This window comes from Lepidothrix coronata, unplaced genomic scaffold, assembly GCF_001604755.1.
Source record: "Lepidothrix coronata isolate B3197 unplaced genomic scaffold, Lepidothrix_coronata-1.0 Scaffold39, whole genome shotgun sequence".
Lineage (NCBI taxonomy): Eukaryota > Metazoa > Chordata > Aves > Passeriformes > Pipridae > Lepidothrix > Lepidothrix coronata.
Window position 1 is genome coordinate 6,566,386 of NW_016690219.1, and position 20,054 is coordinate 6,586,439.

The window sequence follows — 20,054 nt, forward strand, 5'->3', positions numbered from 1 at the left end:
ATGGGGCAGCCACAGCTTCTCTGGGCAACCTGTGCCAGGGCCTCACCACCCTCACAGGTGAAGAATTTATTCCTGATACCTAATTCAAACCTGCCCTCTGTCAGTTTAAAACCATTGTCCCTTGTCCTATCACCAGATACCCTTGTAAATAATCCCTTTTTGGCTCTCTTGGAGCCTATTTAGGCACTGGAAGGGGCTCTAAGGTCTCCCTGGAGCCTTCTCTTCCCCACGCTGAACATCCCCAGCTCTCCCAGCCCATCATCATTACAGTCTGTGCAGGGGCACTGTGACACACAGCCTTGTCACAAACTTGATGTCACTCTCCTCAGGGATGATCCCTGGCACACGAAGGCAAGTTTTCTTCTCTGAGCAAGGCCTTGCTCCCTGCTAAACACTGCCTGGATATCGCATCATGAGAAAATCAGAGCAAATGCTCAGTCCCAGCACCTGCCTCTGAGTCAGCCATCGCACCAGCAGCTTTGCTGTCTTCCAGATCCAACCCTTCCAGCGCTGCTTGGCCTCCAATCCATTATTTTCCTTTCTAAGCTCATCAGCCTCATTCTTTATCTCCCACCGGCTGGCTTTCTTCTCTCTCCCACACCGTGCTCAGACAGACGGTCTGGCTGCATTTCTCCCCGCTTAACTTCTGCTTACAAAACCCTCGATCTGCTGCCTGCCCTTGGATCGCAGCCTGGCTCGTCTTGTGTACTGCTGATAAAGAGAACAAGAGAAAGACACACAAAAAACCTCTTCTTTTTTTTTTTTTTTTTTCCATAGAATCACAGAATCATGGAATGGTTTGGGTTGGAAGTGACCTTAAAGATCATCTCATTCCAACCCCCCTGCCATGGGCAGGGACACCTTCCACTAGACCAGGTTGCTCAAGCCACATCCAACCTGACCTCGAACACTTCAGGGATGGGAAATCCACAACTTCTTTGGGCAACACGCAACTTTGCTCTTCCATGGTAATGGATTTAGCTCTCTTTTCTCTCTTGCATTTGGGAGTGCTTTTGCACAACCACCTTTTCCTTGCTGGTCTCCCTGCTGCTTGTTTTTGCCCCTTCCTTCAGAGATAAAAATCATGTTTGAAAGAGAGGGATTATATCAGTGCTACATATTAAGCCCCCACTATTGCACAGCTCATATACCTACTATATACATAATAAACCAGCATGACGGCTTCTGTTAAAATGTTTCAAGCACTCTAGGTATGGATTTGACCCTCCATGGCTACTCCTCACCGTGGCCACTGCACGGGGCAGGGAAAACTTCCCAAAAAAGTAGCCTGGATGCCACCACCCATTTTAGAGTCCAAGATATTTCAATGTGAGGGGGCTGTGGGGGGCTGTGGGGGGCTATGAGGCTGTGAGAGGCTGTGAGAGGCTGAGAGGGGATATGGGGCCTATGAGGGGCTGTGAGAAGCTCTGATGGGATATAGGGCCTGTGAGGGGCTGTGGGGTCTGTGAGGGGCTTTGAGGGGGCCGTGGGGGGCTGTGAGTGGGATGTGAGGGGGATGTGAGAGGCTTTTGGGGGGATATAAGGTGGGATGTGAGGGGGCTATGAGGGGCTATGAGTGGACTTTGAAGGGGGTGTGAGGGGCTGTGAGGAGACTGTGGGGAGGTTATGAGGACGCGGTGAGGGGAAAATCCCAAGTAAAAGAGGATTAACGCGTTCTGTGTCCTTATTTCCACACTGCGGGGGCCGAACCGCCCGCCCGGTACCGCGTAAGGACGGTCCGACCCCTCCACCGCCGCCCCGCGGACCGTGGCGCTAACTGCGCAGGCGCGGAGTGAGGCGCGCGGAAGGGCCCGCGCATGCGCACTGAGCGCCCCGGCGGTTGCCGTGGAGACGCGTCGGCGGGGCCGGGCCGGGAGCGCCGCCATGAGCGCGGGACCGGCAACGGGATCAGGGCCGGGACCGGGATCGGGAACGGAATTAGGACCAGGACTAGGACCCGGACTGGAATCAGGATCGGGACCGGGACCAGCACCGGTACCGGCCCTGGGACCGGGACCGGGGCCGGGGCCGGGTCTGCCCTTCCTCCCCGGCTGTGCCGTCAGGGACCCCACGGTGAGCGCGCCCGCCCGCTGTCCCCTCCGCCGTTCCCCCGTCCCAGGGACTCCTCTCGACCAGGGGCGCCCGAGACTCGTCGGGGGACCTCATGGCCCCTGAAGACACCCCCTGGGAATGTGGTACTGCCTCAGACCCTCCTAATTCCCCTGGACACCTAGTATCCCTGAAGTCAACTAATATTCATGGAATCATGGAATAGTTGGGGTTGGAAGGGACCTCAAAGATCACCTGGTTCGAATCCCCTGGCATGGGCAGGGACACCTTCCACTTGGTTGCTCCAAGCCCCATTCAGCCTGGCCTTGGACACTTCCAGGGATGGAGCAGCCACAGCTTCTCTGGACAACCTGCCCCAGGGCCTCACCACCCTCGCAGCCAACAATTCCTTCCCAATATCCCATCTAACCCTGCCCCCTGGCAGTGGGAACCCATTCTCCTTTTTCCTGTCCTTCCAGGTCCTTGTCCAAAATCCCTCCCTGGCTCTCTTGGAGCACGTTTAGGCGCTAGAAGGGGCTCTAAGGTCTCCCTGGAGCCTTCTCTTCTCCAGGTGAACACCCCCACCTGTGCCAGCCTGTCTCCAAAGCAGAGGGGCTCCAGCTCTTGGAGCATCTCTGTGGCTTCCTCTGGACTCACTCCAGCAGCTCCACATCCTCCTTGTGCTAGGGGCCCCAGAGCTGGATGCAGCACTGCAGGTGGGGTCTCACAAGAGCAGAGTAGAGGGGACGTGTTACCCCCTGAACCCATGCCAAGGGAACATCCTGTTCCTCAGACCACCCTGTAATTCCCTGGAAAGACCTGGTACCTCCTGAATTCACCAAATATCCCTGAGGCAACTTGGTGTTGTGTGAACCCATGTCCTGAGAACGTGGTATCCCTCAAACTGACCAGACCCTGGTACCCTGTGATGTGGCCCTCAAGGAAAGTGGTGCCCTGTAACCTCATTTGATGCTCCCGAGCAGGCCTAATATCCACTGAACTCTCCCCAAGGAACTTGGTGTTTCCCAAAGCCCACAGATCCCTGCTGAACTCACTTCTGGGGGACCCGAATGCTCTAAACCCGCTTGGTATTCCCTGAGCCCGTTCACAGCTGATCTGGTACTCCCTAAGTTCTCCCAATCTCCCTTGTAATTGCAGGTGTGTTCCAGGGGTCTTGGTGCTTTTAATCTTGTCCCCTAGGAATCCATTGCATCACGTACCCATCTTATAACCCTGAATTTGTTCTGATAGCTTTGGGGAGGGACACACACACACACCAGCCTCATTTGAGATTCCAAAAGCTTCTTCCATAACTGCAGAACTGCTGTCTGCAAACTCACCCCATGGAAATCCAGTCCCCCTGAATCCATCCAATAATTCTCTGACCAGTTCATGTGATACCCCAAGGGAAATCCCCAAACTCACTTTACAGTCTTGAAACCTGATTCCCTCGGGAAAACTGCTGTTTCTCTGAACCATCTCAGTTTCCCCAAAGGAATGTGTTTGAACCTTCAACTCATTGTGATACTGCCCTGAACCAGGACCCTTAAATTCACCTGATACCCACTCATCTGGAAATACCCAGGAGAACACACACTGTCCAAACTTCAAGCAGTCCTCCTCTAGGAATTAATCTCTCAAATCATCCCAATATTACTGTGTCCTGCATCCACCCACCCCCCTTAAAGGGACAGATATGCCCTAAAGTCACCAATCTCCTGGTCAGTCAACACCCTCCTGAAACTCCCTCCTCCAAACATCTGATACTTTCAAAAATGCTCTCCTGGTATTGCCTGGAGAACTGAATCTTTGGTAGTCCAGGTCTGGAACCTGATAACCTGATGAGAGAACTGGTATCCCACCACAGAACTGATACCACCACAGCCTCCAGGATCATCCCAAGGAGGTGCTCCCAGATTCCCTGGAATAAACAGTCTCATCCTCATCCCCTGCACTTGATACCTAAATGAGGAGGCAACCTCTCCTTTTCCCCATTCCCAGTGACCCACACACTAAGGACCTGATAACCCCAAATCTTCCCAATGTCCTCTTGAGATGAGAGAACTAATACTCCCTGAGTACTCCCATTTACTTCTTGGATGCACAAAAACATCCCACAAAATGTCCAAAAGGGGGTTATTTCATGCCTGGTTTGGGCACACCAAGGATTTACAGGCTCCTTGGAGAGCATCTCTGACAGGGAAATATTCCTGGCTGCATTCAGCTTCATATATAAAAATTACTTATCATAGAATCATGGAATGGTTTGGGTTGGAAGGGACCTTAAAGATCATCTCATTCCAACCCCCTGCCATGGGCAGGGACACTTTCCATAGACCAGCTTGCTCCAAGTCTGGCCTCAGTCTTTGACAACTGAGTTTTCCAACAGTTACTGGAGTCATTTACTCATAACAAATAACCATGCAGTAATAAAGGTCATCTCAGAATTATTATCAGATAATAATACTATTTCCCTGAGATCATTTATAACGTCTCGGAAATCTGCAATTTTCCAGTCTCTAAAATGGGCATCACAACACTTGTTTTCCAATGAATGCTGAGAGGTGTTGAAGGAAACCTCTGTGATCAAATAAACAGTGTTATTATTGCTTAGTGCTCATGGGACAGGGAAACACAGACACTGGGAGAGAGACTGGTGTTTGTGTGAAGTGTTATAGACTTGGCAAAAAGTAGGACTTAATTCAGTGCAATTTCTTCAGATAGGGACTGGCAGCTACTGGGATTAGGAGTTTACATTCTGGGTTTTCCCTTTTAAATTTCCATTAGTCACCTGATCCTGTGAGATGTTATCTGGCATCCAAGGCTCACTTGGGAGAGCTTATCCACTCCAGGAGCCTAGTGTCTCTATGAGGTGTTTTTTTTTAGGCAACTGTGGGCCCTTAAAAGCCTGTGCACTTCTGGCAAACACTGATATTGCTCAAATGAAAGACAAACTTCCTGGTTTTCCTTGAATATTTTCCCCACAGCTTTCCCTCTGGATGTATTTAACAGAAGGAAATGGCAGTTCTGTGGCAGTTTGTAAGATGTTGTGCTAACGTGTCTTTAGTCAACTGTTATTTTCACCTGAACCTGTTTTCCTCACTGCTCTCTCCATTGCAAGATCTGTAGTAGCAGGTTAAAGAGAAAACAAGGAATTATGTGAAATTCAAGTGGGGCCTTGAAGATATAAATAAGATTAGAGGCTTAACCATGAGGGGTGAGGTAGGGGGTGGAGAAGAAGTGTTTCACATGCCTGAGGTTGGACTGAGTGCAAGTCTGGGGCTGGAAAAGGAGCTGAAACTTGTTCTTTCAGCACTAGAAATGCATACAACTCTGTTTTATTTGGCAACAGTCAAGAGGTTTTATTGTCAAAGACTCATAATTTCTCCTGCTTTCTCTGGAGCATGAAGTGTTGAAAGCCCAGTGGGACCAGCCAGGCTTTCAGGAGTGCAGGTGATGTACCAGGTGTGGTGAATTCTACAGCAAGTGGAATGGCTTGATGGCACTCAGGTCTGAACCTACTTTTCAGTAGTGAAGAGCAGGACTGGCTGACAGAGATCAAGTCCTACTCACAGCTCTGATTGAGTCTGGGGAGAAGGACTTTGGATTCTGGTGGGTGGGAGGCTGGACCTGCCCCGGTGCATGGGCACTCCTAGCCCAGAAACCCCCCCATGTCCTGGGCTCATCCCACAGCATGGGCAGCAGGGGAGAGGGGGATTCTGCCCCTCTACCCCCTCAGATGAGACCCCACCTGCAGAGCTGCCTCCAGCCCTGGGGAACAACAGCAGAAGGACTTGGAGCTGCTGGAGAGAATCCAGAGGAGGCCAAAGAATTGCTCCGAGGGCTGGAGCCCCTCTGCTCTAGAGACGGGTTGCGAGAGCTGGGGGTGTTCACCTGGAGAAAAGAAGGCTCCATGGAGACCTTAGAGCCCCTTCCAGTGCCTAAAGGGTCCACAAGACAGATGAGGACAAACCTTTTAGTAGGGCCTGTACCACTAGGACAAGGGATGATGGTTTTAAGCTAAAAGAGAGTCAATTTAGATTAGGTGTAAGGAAGAAGTTTTTTGCAGTGAGGGTGGTAAAACACGGGTACAGGTTACCCAGAGAAGCTGTGGCTGTGCTATCCCTGGAAGTTCAAGGCCAGGTTGGACGGGGCTTGGAGCAACCTGGGATAGTGGAAGGTGTCCCTGCCCATGGCAGGGGGTTGGACCAGATGACCTTTAAAAGTCTCTTCCAAATCAAGCTGTTCTGTGATTCTGTGACTGTGGAGAGAGGTGATAAAACAACTAATGTGCTTTAGTAGGTTTCATAATTGCAGTTCTGTGAGCATGACACACCAAGATTTAGCCCAGTAAAGAAAATCCTGTATCATGCCCAGGAGAGGGTTAACAAAATAAATAACAACAGAATACACAGAGAGTGCACAACAGTCAAGGGAGCACCATAAGGCAGTAACTGAGGTCCCATGGTGCCCTGTACTGCTGAAAAACAGGGTAGGGAACAAAAGGTTTGTGATATAATACCACATAAAGTGCTGACACCCCATTCTAGGCACTGAGTATGGTGGCAATAGGGAAATTCATTGATTTCAGTTCTTGGGGAATCTGTGAGAGTGTTAGGATTTGAGTCCACTCTCATACTTTTTACATCCAGCCACTTACTGTTTTTTCAGCCTCCTTGATCTAAGCGTAAAATTTGATTTTAAATAGCTGCTGCAGTAGTTTATAATAAAATGCTGGGGGTAGGGGAGAGAGAGTGGTTTTCTGTGCTTTCAGTAGCTGTATCTACTCAGTTCATGCAGTATTTTGACAGCTGGATTTTTTTCCACAGAGAACATCTTTTCATCGGTCCCACACACTGGGCTTCAGAAATGGATATGCCTTTTCCCAGCTGCCAAGGGAGGGGATTGGCGGGGAGACAATCTTCCCAAATCTGCTCTCTCAAGATCAGCTGGATGATTTATGCACAAAGGGACCCACCCTGACCTACGGGCCAGCCAAGAAGTCTCCACCTCCACCCTTCATGCCGTCATACGTGGCTTTTGACAAACAGGTATAAAGAAGCTTATTCCAGGAATATCACTGGCCAAATTCGGAGACACAAACACTCGGCTCCAGGGTTCACAAGACTGTGTGCAGCAGTTTTCAGATGCCACAGCCCTTAGTCAGAGACAGCTGAACCCCAGACTGAAAGAGGCTTTCTTTGCTAGAGAGGAGGATTATAATACGTAAACGATGTAAGACATTCCCTGCAAGTTATACTCCAGCATTTCCAGCAGGGTTGGAAAAGAGATTTTGATTAACTCTGAAAAGCTCCAGTTTATAACTTTTGCTCTGTAAGCCACAGCCTTGGCTTTTTGTGTTTCCAAAACTGTACTGAGATTGCAACTGAGCTTTAACTGGAAACATCAGCCTGCAGTGGGGACTCTGATAGTCTGACTGTGGTCTATCTATTTATGCTTGTATTGGTCATCACAGCGTGTCCCAGCCTGTGCTGCGCCATTAGTACTTCCTGAGTTACATCCTGGTGATCATATTGGACTAGGAGGTGGCTCTGTGTCTGTTCGGGGCAGTCCTGAGCTGATCCTTGATTTTAAATTCTTCAGTGTCCCGTCCTGCAATTGGCAGCCACGGACAGAGCAGTGGCTGCAGAGCTCTGTGCAAGGCTCCCGGAGCTCGACACGTGCAGGGCTCCACACACTGCCAGGGAGTGCAGTCTGGAGCAGTCTGGAGCCAGCCAACCCTCAGCCTGTCTGTGAGACAGGCTGGGGAACAGATGTGCCGTGTTAATTACTGAGGCTGTTCCTTCAGAGTGATGTATACATTGCTGTTTATTCTGTCAGATCCTTCTCTGCCCCTTCCTTCAAGCCAGAGGAGCATCAGGGACCCCAGTGCTGCTGGGGGCATCCTGGTCCCTTGTGGGGCACTTTGCTGACTGGTAGGAACTTGCTGGCTTTATCATCCCTTCATTATCCAGGCCTCTGTGCTGATGTAGCCTGGGTATGCAAGGCCTGATTGGCCACCTACATCCTCTTAGGGGCATTGAATGATCTTGGAGAGAATACTCCTCCTACTTCTGCCAAGCACAGGGACTGGCTGATTAATTTCCTTGCTTCCCCAGCACAGATCAGGCTTTGCTGTCAGTGCTGAATAGATGTGACTTCAGATCATACAATCGTGGAATAGTTTGGGTTGGAAGGGACTTAAAGATCCCCTTGTTCCTACCCTCCTGCCATGGGCAGGGACACCTTCCACTAGACCAGGTTGCTCAGAGCCCCATCTGACCCGGCCTTGAAATGATGAGCCATGCAGATTTTAAAATCTCTTCCCTAAATCAGGGGCTGTAAAGCTGACAAATAAAGAATAACGTATGTCAGTAAAGTAAATTACTGTCAACAGCCAAGCACCTGGCAGAAAGTGAAAAAAGCATGTGATTAAGGAGGAGTAGGGAAAAGGTTGTATTTTTACACCAGTCCCATGCACATCAAATTTGTCAAAGGCAGGTCTTGATAAAAGCCCTCATGGTGCCTCTGCCATCGCTCACAGATTTGGCCTCAGTTGTGTTTGATGATTTTGTAGAACACAATCCAGTAACTTTGCACTGCCAGAGCAAATTAAAAATAAATTATTGCTCTTAATAGACTAATCACAGTGTTCAAATTGTTTCTTTCTCTCTCCCTCTGTTATGTTGTCCCTTGGGCAGGTTTTGAAGTTCGATGCCTATTTCAAGGAAGAAGTTCTTACCTCTGCAGAGGAGCATTACCGGATCCGCCAAGTGGGCATCTACTACTACCTGGAAGACGACAGCATGTGTGTCATAGAGCCTGTGGTGAAGAACTCTGGGCTCATTCAGGGCAAACTTATGAGACGCCACCGGGTGCCCAAGAATGACCAGGGGGATTATTACCACTGGAAGGACCTGAATCTGGCCACGAACATCACCATGTACGGCAGGACGTACCGCTTAGTCGACTGCGACTCCTTCACCAAGGTGGGTTGCTGGAAGAGAGAACACTGACAGAAAGAATCCTGGGAATTACAGGTGGACAGACCTGTTAGAGTCCAGCAGCTTGCATCTGTAGCTCACAGTCTTTCATTTTGCTTTTTGTGTAGATTTCTTTCTTCAGGCCAATGCAGAGTTCAATGTATGATATTTGCTGAGGGCATGTGAACTGCTCGGTACTTTAGCCCCAGGACTGCTGGGAATCCACCTCTTGTCCTCAGGACTTCTTGCAGTACAAATTCCGATTCATCTCTGTGTGCAGAAACATTGTGCATACATGAGAAGGAAATTAGGGATCCTAACTCTTTTCTGATTTAATATTCCTCTGTTAAGGGCAGGGGAAAGGAATAAAATCAATAACTCTGCACCCATCCACAGCCAAGCCATGATCTGTGGGTTGGGAATCATGGTATGAACTGACCTTTCTAAAAGCTTACTCACTGCCTGCTTTTCTATTTCTGGCTATTTCTGTGCCAGTAAATGAGATAATAATGATCCAATAACAAGTTATAACAATTACCAGTACACTGGTATCCTGTTAGATTGTCCCCAGGATAATCTCAGTCCTGCTCAGCTACTATTCTTCCAGGCCAGGAGTTAGAATACTCCAGGGACCATTCTCAATAGGTGAGTTACGTGCAGTCAACCTGTTCTGGAAGCTGTGAGAGTTTAGATCCAGGCTTTTCCTTGCCAGTTGGCCTCAATGCCCAGGAATGTTCCCAAACATGTGTAATAATTGGTGTATATGTGGCTGTGGGACCAGCTGTGCTGAAACTGGAGGACTATTAAAGTCAGCCCACATCAAATGAAGAGCTGGTCCTCATGTTAATATTGATGAAAAACACGGAATGAGCTTACATGGGTCTACATCTCCAGGCCACCAGTCTATTTATCATTAACCTGCACCCTCCAGACCGGAAAATAGTGAGTCTGAAAGTGTGAACCTGCCTTGTGAGTCTTCGGGGGGATCCCACATCCCCCTTGGAGAAGTTTGCATGGGTGTTTCCTGGGCTGAATATTTTCATGGGCCACTTCCCAAGGCTAAAAAGGGAACAAGTCCATTGACTTCAGAGGTTGTTTTGAGTGAGTGATGCGAGTACATAAGTGACACCCTAGAGGTTGTTCATGCATCCAAGGTAAGCAAGAAAGCCCTTCATAAACAAGCAGATTGCACTCTTTCTGTGGGAAAAGTACTCCTGAAAGATGGAATGAAGCTAACACTGACACATATCTTCATGCCTGGGAGGTCTTGGTGGGCCTAGTGTGGGTAACACTAACTTCCACTGTCTGACACAGCCCTAAGTCTCTTGCAAATTTAGGCTGACTGCATCTGTGTTAAACACCCATTTAACTTTTTTCATTTACATAAAAGAGACCAACTGGCAGTTATCCTCTATTTAAAACCCTAAGGCCAAGGAAAACTGTACTCTGGTGAAATCTGAGTTAGGATGTTGAGGACAGGACTGCTCTGATTAATTAAAGGGTAAGCAAAGCTAAGAAGTAGCTTAAACAAATATCTTTGTCATCTGATGTACTTGCTATTGCAGTAGAGTTCTCTGTGAGGAATGACCTTGCAGTATTCTGACCTCCCTCACCTCTGCCCACCGGTAATCTCTAGTCACCTCTTACCTTCAGAACTCACGGCACATTAACACCTCAGATGACCTTCCTAGGTGTTCATGGAGAGCCAGGGAATTGTACTGAACCCTCCAGAGCAATTGGTTTCGGATCCTTACATAGAACAGCGCCGGACGCCTGTGCAAAAGCCCATTGTGCCAGCAGGTCCCGACCCACTCTGGCAGTTCCTGACCTACGACACAAAGGTGAGAGAGCTGGGGATTACCCACATACTGTGGGATTACCCACATACTGTGGAATTACCCATAGTACCCACTCATAAAGCACCTCCAGTCCCGTGTCCAGTTCTGGGCCCCTCACTTCAGGCTGGAGCATGTCCAGGGAAGGGAAAGGAGCTGGGGAAGGGGCTGGAGCACCAGGAGCAGCTGAGGGAGCTGGGGTGGCTCAGCCTGGAGAAAAGGAGGCTCAGGGAGTCCTTCTTACCCTCTGCAACTCCCTGACAGAACAGTAGAGCCAGATGGAGGTTGAGCTCTGCTCCCAGAAAACAAGGGACAGGATGAGAGGAAACGGCCTCAAGCTGTGCCAGTGGAGGTTCAGGTTGGACATCAGGAATATTTTCTTCATTGTAAGGGCTGTTAAACATTGGAAGGGGCTGCCCAGGGAAATGGTGGAGTCACCATCCCTGGAGGTGTTAAAGAAACAATTGGATGTGGCACTTAGTGCCATGATCTAGTTGACAAAGTCAAGGTTGGTCAAAGGTTGGACTCCATGATCTAAGAGTTTTTTTCCAGCCTAGATGATTCTGTGATTACAGACTATATGTGCCATTGAAACCCAAGTCTGCAACCTCCATCATTCTAAAACACCTCAGTCTGCTGAAGAGACTCCACATTTGCTCCTTTCTTGGCTTTAGTGAAAAACAAGACCTTTTATGTTTTTTCTGGGCTTTGTGCCTTGTAAACTCTTGCCAGCTCCTTTTTAGATTGCAGAGTATCCATTACTCTCTTGCTTTCTGTTGGGATGAGATAAGCCACCTGCCTCTGGAATTTAGCATCCAGATGCAGTTCTATTACGAATGGTTGTGCTGCATCCACTCTTCTCTTCCCCCAAAACATTGATGCCAGGTGTCAGAGCAGGCAATTTCAGACAAACAAAACCGCCACTCGCTCTGACTGAGTTCTCCCTGTGCACACAGCCGACTAACACTGGCCTCCCTGCTCCTCTGGATCTTCTTTTCATGTAGCAACAGTTTAAGGAACCCTATGGACTACATCCATACTAGAAAATGAACCAGGGCTGGGATACAACCCAAGTTCTGCATGTTGTCTCTGGCCAGCTATCAATCAAACATCTCCTGTCCATCAGCTATGGGTTAGCACAGACCAGGATTGTATCCAGATACTATTTTGGATGTGTTCCACCTTTTTTGACTGGAACAGGCAGTTTTGCTATGTGGATGTAAGCTGGGCCACACCTTCCAGTTTACTGTCATTTTAGCCTTGGTGGCTATTGGGCTGCCTCTTCAGGAGCTGGACCTTGGGGAACTCTTGAGCATCTCAGTGTGAGCAGTTTGAATTCTTGGCATCAAAAGATGATTCAGATCCGTGATTGTCTGCTTCTCTTTTCTCCACCCCAGGTCCTTCGCTTCTACGCCATATGGGATGACACAAACCACCCTTTTGGTGACCAGCATCGTTGCATCATCCATTACTTCTTGGCAGATGACACAGTGGAGGTTCGGGAAGTGTACAGTAGAAACGATGGGAGAGACCCATTCCCAGTCCTGATGAAACGCCAGCGCTTGCCCAAAACCCTCGCAGAAAAGAAAAGTAGGTTTAGATTGGCACATCTGTCTGGGCTAAAGTGCCTTGGTGGGTGGACACGTCCATGTGCCAGAGATACACTGCCTCTGGAGAAACTTGGCTGAGAACACTCCAAGTGTCACTGTTTTATAGTCAAAGTTCTTTAAGTGATCACTAAATTCTTTATCTTTTGGGAAACAGTAGCAGGACAGCAGTGCCAACAGCTCCCTGGAGCTATTTATACAGCTTGCTTTTATATTCCTTTTCACTTAGAAATGTTAACATCTACCTGATTAATTTACTTTTCCTTTTGCTCCATTGTCCTTAGTGGGCTTCCCAAGCTGTGTGCTGGAGATCACTAATGAGGAGGTACTTGAGTGGTACTCACCCATAGATTTTGCTATTGGCAAAACCATCACCCTCCTTGGACGCACCTTCTTAATCTATGATTGTGACAAGTTCACACAGAACTTCTATCGGGAAAAATTTGGGATCACAGACTTCCAGCCACTGCAAATCAGTGAGAAACCACTCGAAAAAGTTCCACAGGTACTGCAAACAATTTCTGAAAGGGAGAGAGGAAAGAAGTAGTTGGCATAAGCTCTTATAATAAAGTAGAGGTTCAGTTTAGTGAGAACCTATAGAAAACAAGTTCAATTTAAAGAAAAAAAGCGAGTAATTTAAAGAAGACAAGGCAAGAATGGTCATAATCGATATAAAAATGAAAATCTGGCTGCAGTCATAATACTAAACTCTCCTCACTTTCCAAAACAGTTTTGCCAAGTCCAGATTGCCTACTGGAGATGATCACAGCGCTTGTTACCTCCCAAACTGAGCCTAGGAATGGTTTGGAGTGTCAATTGGCCTAGAACATAGACATGGTGGGGATTAGGTTACCAGTGTAACCAAATAGACGGCTGAGTTCCTGTGCACAGGAAGGTTTAGTTGGAACTAGATGATTTTAAGGTCCCTTCCAACCCAAACCATTCCATCATTCTATGATTCTATAATACAGCCATAGTCTCTTTATTCAGAGAAATTACCTGGCTTTCTGATTTTTTTAATCCTCTTACATTTTCATTAAATCCAACACATGACCAGGCCAGTAGCATCTCTACTGGGTAGATTGTCACAGCTCTTGCTACCTGGTGACTGAAGATTTCCTTCCAAATTAGACAGGTTTTGATAAGCTGCCTTGCAAACTTTGTCTTCTTCTCAGTTTCAGCTGTTTATGGTTGATATCTCCTCTGGATGCAGGTAATTCCTCCCCATAATGGTTTTGGCATGCCTGAAGACTCTCTCCAGAACTGCCTCCGCCTGATTCCGAAGCGTCCACAGAAAGATGTTATTAAGATGCTGGAGAATGATCTCAAGGTCCTGCGGTACCAGGCGGCCCTGGTAAGTGCTTTCCTTGGTGGAATAATGCCAGCTTGTGTGGTAGAGTCAGGAGGGTGGGAGGAGCAGCCTGCTCAGACAAGGCTGTTGGCAAATTCTTCTCTGTGCCAGAGGGAGAAGAGAGTTCCCCAAGCCAGCACGAGTGTCCCTCGGGGGATGCCAGGGGGTTACTGTGTGCTTGCTGTGACAATGAGCAGCACGAGAAGGTAGGGAAAAAAAAACAAAACAAGGCCAGAAAGTACCAACCAGACATGCCACAAACCTACAGCCATTTATGGAAGAACTCCCACTGCCAGCGGCATGTGACAGATGGCCCTGACTGGAACAGCCTTGCACTGGGCACTGTGCCCCTGCCTGCCTGAAACTGCTGCCATGAGCCAGAGCTTGATGTCTCTGCTGCTGGCTCCAGCACCTGCCCTTCTCCAGGCTAGTCCTGGATGCAGCAGCCAGCAAGGAGCTGTCCTAGCAGAGTAGCCAAGTGCCAGCGTAGAAGCTGGAGAGTCCAGTGTTTTCCAAGAGCATCCAGGCCCTGGCCTTTGTGCCAGCTTTCCAGTTGGTTTATGCAAGGAGCCTCTGGCACGTCCAGCAGTAGCAATGGCATTTCCTGTGGTGCTTGCCCTCTCCAAACACTCTGGGTGAATAAGGGCTGGTTTCTTTTCCCTATTGTGCAGGAGCTCCCTAAAGGTCACAGCTGACAAGTTCAGATCCACTTAATTTTAAAGGAGGCAAGTAAACCCACTGATGTGTCAGGGGAGTGACTTCCTGTGACTAAGAGCTGAAGCAGCACCAACCTCTCTCAGGCACTCAGTAGAATGAAAAAAATGTAACTTTAATACTGAATTTTACAGCCTCTCTGGGATGAATCATTCCATATAGGATATTCCTTTCTCTTGGATTATTCAGTCAGTGGAAATACTGAATATACTTGGTCACTGCAGCCTAGATTCTGCTGGTGTTACCCTGAGTAGAGCACATAACCTTTGAAATTCAGATAGTGAGTGCTGTCTAAGGCTTTGTTACACTATGTCAGCACATCAGGAGCTTTGTTTAGTCAGCAATAAAAAAAGCTGTGAGCTCTGGGTGCTTATGAGTGGGTTACCAGGTACTCCTGAGCACCCCAGGAAAGGAAAACCTGGTTGAAATGTTCTTTTCCAAACCTACCACCTTTGCTTTAGGAATCACCAGTCCCTGAGGACAGAAATCGTCGTTTCATCCTCTCTTATTTCCTCTCTGATGACACGATCAGCATCTATGAACCCCCAATCCGAAACTCTGGCATCCCTGGAGGCAAATACTTAAAAAGGACCAGAGTTGCCAAGCCAGGGTCTACTCCAGAGGATCCCATATACTTTCAGCCCTCTGACTTCACCATTGGCTCTACAATTGAAGGTAAAATCCAGCCTGGATTGATAATACTCTGCTCTGATATGACATTTATTGCATGGACAGTGCATATCCCTTCCTTTGCTTGAAGGATTTGTTGCTTCTGGGTCTCATCAAATTTGAGCTTCCAGATCAGCAGGTGGTGTACACTGATATAATTCTGTTACTGTCAATGTCTGAATCTTTGAATCAGTGAAACTATTCTTTCTTCAAGAAGTGAAACAAATAGCAGAGCTGGCTCAAAGCTGAGCCCAGCCACAGGAGAGGAATCATGCTCCCTCCTGGACGAAGGGACTTGCCCATGCTGAAACACAAGTAACACTTCTTTCTTTCATGCCTCTTCCCCAGTGTTTGGCCACAGGTTTGTTATCACTGATGCTGACGAATATGTGCTTAATTACTTGGAAAGAAACGCAGAGAGTTTCCCTGCAACAACACTGCAATCCCTGAGGGATCATTTTCGCCCACGGAAGGCAGTAAAGGACACTGTCAACAAGTAGGCTACAAAGGATGGCGTTGTGGGGCTAAACAACACTCAGGGTTGACATCTAAGGGCATTTGCAGCAGCCTCCATGGGCTGGCTGCTCTGCTGGTTATTCAGCTACAAGAGCCTGTGTTTGGACACATACAGAGGGGGTGAAGTGTGTACAACAAAATGTCGTGGCTGGTGCTGACCCAAAACCCTTGTGGGACAGCTCTGGCTCATGAGCAGAGACACTTTCAGCCAGATCATGGAATCACAGAATGGTTTGGGTTAGAGGGGACCTTAAAGCTCATCTAGTTCCAACCCCTCTGCTGTGGACTGGGACACCTTTTCTCTGGAACAGGTTGCTCAGAGCTCCATACAGCCTGATTTTGAACACTTCCAGGGATGGGGGGGACAGCTTTTCCCAAAAGGCATCAGTTCACTGTAACAGATGCTGCCAGTTTGAGCTACTTGATCATTGCAGGCTTAGTGGGTGGTTGGTGGAGTCTTTTTTTTTTGACATTGTTCCTTCTTTGTTTATCAGCCCATCAGAGCCTAGACCACAACCTCTTTTTTAGCTGTCTGGACCCAGCTTGTGTGACCCAGTAACAACCATGTTCCCTCAGAATGTTGTTTGGAGGCAATATCATGGTAGTTCAGGGGCTCTGCTTGAAACTTGAGTTGTCCACAGTTCCCAGGACTGTGGAACACACAGGGGAATGCTCCTTGTTCACACAAGTGTCACAGTAAGGCTGCCAGAATCAGCTTTTACATGAAATCCTGTTATTCCTTTCTTCTGCAGTGACATCCCCAAGCAGGCCCTGGATGACTTAATTGAGGAGGTTCAGAAAGAGCTGAAGCTCCGTCACAGCTACTTGAACACCAGGAGGTTTCATGAGGCATTTCATCAGTGTGACAAGGATGGCTCTGGAATCGTGGACAAAGGAATATTTTTGGACCTTTGTGATAGGTTGGAAGTGCCAACCAGCACCATTCTTCTTAAAAAGGTCAGGAGGAAGGGGTGTTCTGCTTTCCCTCCTATAGTTCTTCCAAATGATCTCTTATAAAAACCAACCCTAACCAGCTGCTTTACCCTACAAAGAGGAACAGCTTCAAGAAAAGGGCAATAGAGTCCCAATTTAGAAAGGCTTTTGAGCTGTTGGACTGAGCCTGTGTCTTAGAGCAGATAATAATTGCTGTCCTCAAAGGAAGGGGAAGAAATGTTACCCAGGTTGCCCCCCATGTTTGGCTGCACTGTCATGTGAAGCCTGAACATTCCTGCTGGCTCAGGTCTTGGATGAGCAGAAGAGGTGTTACATCATGATAGAGATCAGGGATAGGCTACTGCAGACCTATGGAATGTCTGTCCAGCACAGTTGGGATTGAGTAGAGATGACACTGAGGTGCTTAGGGAATGGGCCTTAGGAAAGCTTAGAGGTATTCTGGATTTTGCAGCAACTGAATTGAAGGTTTAAGAACTAAGTATTGTCCCAAAAAATTAAAAAATAAGAGAGAAAGAAATTAGAATCATAACCACTTGGTTGACACAGCTGGGGACTGTGAGCAACAGCACGTGGAGATCACAGTCTGCACAGCAGAAAATGTGAGGGAAACTGAGAGAAGAATTCATGCAGCAGGGATGGAGGATCCTTTCAGGAATATGACTGGCAAGGGTGCTTCCTTAGCATCATGTAACAGGTAGTAGATTAGTGGCCAGTAAAGGCAGACTCAGAGTTTAGAGAAATCTAGAAACCAGAGGGAGTAGTTCCCTTGCTAAAATAACAAATTTTCTAAACCAGCCAAGTGTGAGCATCCCAGCCATGGCTAGAAAGGTGCACGGGCAGGGGATTTGTGTCTCTGAATGTGGATGAATAAAGGCCCTGGCCAGCACCCAGGGCTTTCCTGTGCTAGAGTTCATCAGACCTCCCTCCACCCTGAGGAATTTACAGTGTGGTGGGTCCTTCCTGCTCCATCTGAGAATGGGAGAGGAAGTGACATGACTAAAACTAGCTGGAGAACCTGTGACAACTTAGACTAAACCTCTATGTTTGAAGCCCCATTCTAGGGCTTACACACTAAAAACATCCCTCTTCTCTCTTGAAATCTTAATACCAGTGTTCCCAGAGCCCTCGGGAGCGTGGCAGGGCTATAAATTAAACACAGGGCAGAGTGTGAACTGCTGCCTGGGTTGGAGAGGAGCACAGCTGTCAGTCACACCAGAGCAAACCCCGGTGAATCTGTCTCTGGGCGACAAGGGGAAGAAGAATCCTTTCAAGGAACTGTGATATTAGACCTTTTCCATCTCCCTGGGTGTCAGAAGGAGATTAGTTATGCAATTAAAGAAACAAAAGCCCTCTTTCTTCCCCTTAAGCACTCAAAGGCTATAGCTCTGTAACACAATGCAGGGTCAGGCACGGACACCAGAACTGGCTCATTAGTCGGGCTGTCTCCGAGCTCAATTATCTGTGTCTCCCCTTCATGCCATGTGCACTCACCAAAGTGACACCAGGGAACAGGGACAGTTAGACACACAGCCCCCATCCCACTTTTGGCAGGGCTTTCTGGAAGATTTCCCATGGCCTGTGTCAAGTCTGTGGCCATGCTTTGTATTTTTATGGGTCTGTTGCCACTCTCGTGATGCCCAGAAGGAAATCAAGATTAGACTCAAACACTTTAGTTCTTCTTGCACAGATTAGTGTCATCTATAGGCATTCAAGGTTGGACTTGGACCTTTAGATCAACAAGTCCAACCTTTAGACCATCAAGTCCAACTCTTAGATGGTTGGATTTGATGATCTAAAGGTTGGACTTGATCTTGCAGGTCTTTTCTAACATTAGTGATTCTATGATTCTAAGTTTACCTGTGAATCAGGACTACCAAGGCTCTTCCAACAGGGAAATAGGATCTCCTGCTCTGACACAAAAGCAGTACCTCTGGGCACTTTCCCCTAAAAAAAAACCCTCGATTTTGCAGCTTCTTCCAACTCTTTATGGTGTTTGTTGTTTTTTGTCCCCACAGCTCATTGACTATTGTTCCTGTGGAGAAGACTATGTAAACTACCGTGACTTCCTTCGAGCCTTCCCTAGTAATCTTTTCCCAGAACCTGAAGCACAAGACGAGCAGTTAAATACCCAGGTGACTTGAAGACCTCATGCTTCAAAAAGGATGTTCCAGTCTTCACCTTTGCTTCACTCACTCTCCCCCTTTCCATAGTACTAGTTAATTCCACCCTTATTTTGTTAACTTTTTTCTTCCCTAACCTCCCTCTGCCCTTTTGGCCACCACCAAACTCGACTTCACAACTGCTGGATGTTGAAATGAAACTCACAGAAGAAAATTTCTGAGAACCAAAGTTGGGTTCTCCTGTTGATCTCTCAACTTTTTAGTAAAGTATTTTAGAGAGCTGAAGCTCTGAAGCCTGAAGTGAAAACCACTCTAGTTTTCTTTGAGAGTCAAAAGGGCCTTTCACCCTCAAATAGTGAAGACTGCCAGTTTACATTGTTTTAAAATTGCAATAAAAATGCAGTTGCTATAAAAGTGTTAGTAAATCTGTTTTAAATAGAATTACCTCAATGGCTGGAATAGTTAAGGATTAAAATAAGGGAGGGGGGAAAACTCCACAAAGTGACATTTTGGATTTACTCGAAATGGGGTAGTGAGTTTAGCTATCTGGAGATAGCAGGGGTCTGGACACAAATCTGCTCACAGCAGCTCTGCACATTTTTAACAAAAGGTTGGGAGAATGGTTTTAGGACTGAGATACCATCTAAACCCATCTTATGCAGCCTGTCATCACACCAGGCAGGGCTCCAAGGAAAAGGGAATACTGGCAGTTGGCATAGCAATAGAGTTATGACACTTGTGCTCCACTTAGAGTAACATTACTCATCTCTCCACGAAGGTAAATGTGGCAGGGATGTTATCGCCCCAAATGTCACCTGCCAGGTATTGCCATGGAGCACAAATAAAAAGAAGAAGGCAGCTGTCATGCACGCAGAGGAGAACAAAGCTCTTTAGAACAAAATGCTTCTTTAAACCAGCTTTTGTGCTGTGGATTCTCACTTCCCCTCAGACAGCTGAGTCTCCACATGACAGCTCCCTCCTGCTCCCCTTGTTCAGAAAGGTCACTCCTCTTCCCTTCTGGGCCCGTTTTGTGCTGCTGATCACTCTGACTGAGGATCACTCCAGGTATCTCTGGTCCACCTCACTCTTCAAGAGACCAGGAGATTACGGATGAAATTACTGGAGCTGTAGAAAACAAAGTCTGAAACTCTTTTCTGCACATGCTACAAAACAGTAACCTAATCCTGAGCCAAGTCATGTCGTATCCCGGGCCAGCTGCACAAAGTATACAATTTAACTCACCAAGAAATATGCGC

At 47.7% G+C, this 20,054-nt stretch overlaps 1 protein-coding gene across 1 annotated transcript; it reads left to right on the plus strand.

The window, feature by feature from the left end:
* Positions 1–1,831: 1,831 nt before the first annotated feature.
* EFHC1 (EF-hand domain containing 1) lies at positions 1,832–19,212 on the plus strand. The gene is made up of 11 exons (XM_017812980.1): positions 1,832–2,073; positions 6,879–7,100; positions 8,751–9,038; positions 10,724–10,873; positions 12,265–12,457; positions 12,759–12,979; positions 13,688–13,828; positions 15,001–15,214; positions 15,557–15,704; positions 16,477–16,681; positions 18,694–19,212. Exons 1-11 carry the CDS (start codon positions 1,885–1,887, stop codon positions 18,817–18,819), a joined length of 2,097 nt encoding a protein of 698 aa, XP_017668469.1. The 5' UTR covers positions 1,832–1,884; the 3' UTR covers positions 18,820–19,212.
* The last annotated feature ends 842 nt before the right edge of the window (positions 19,213–20,054 follow it).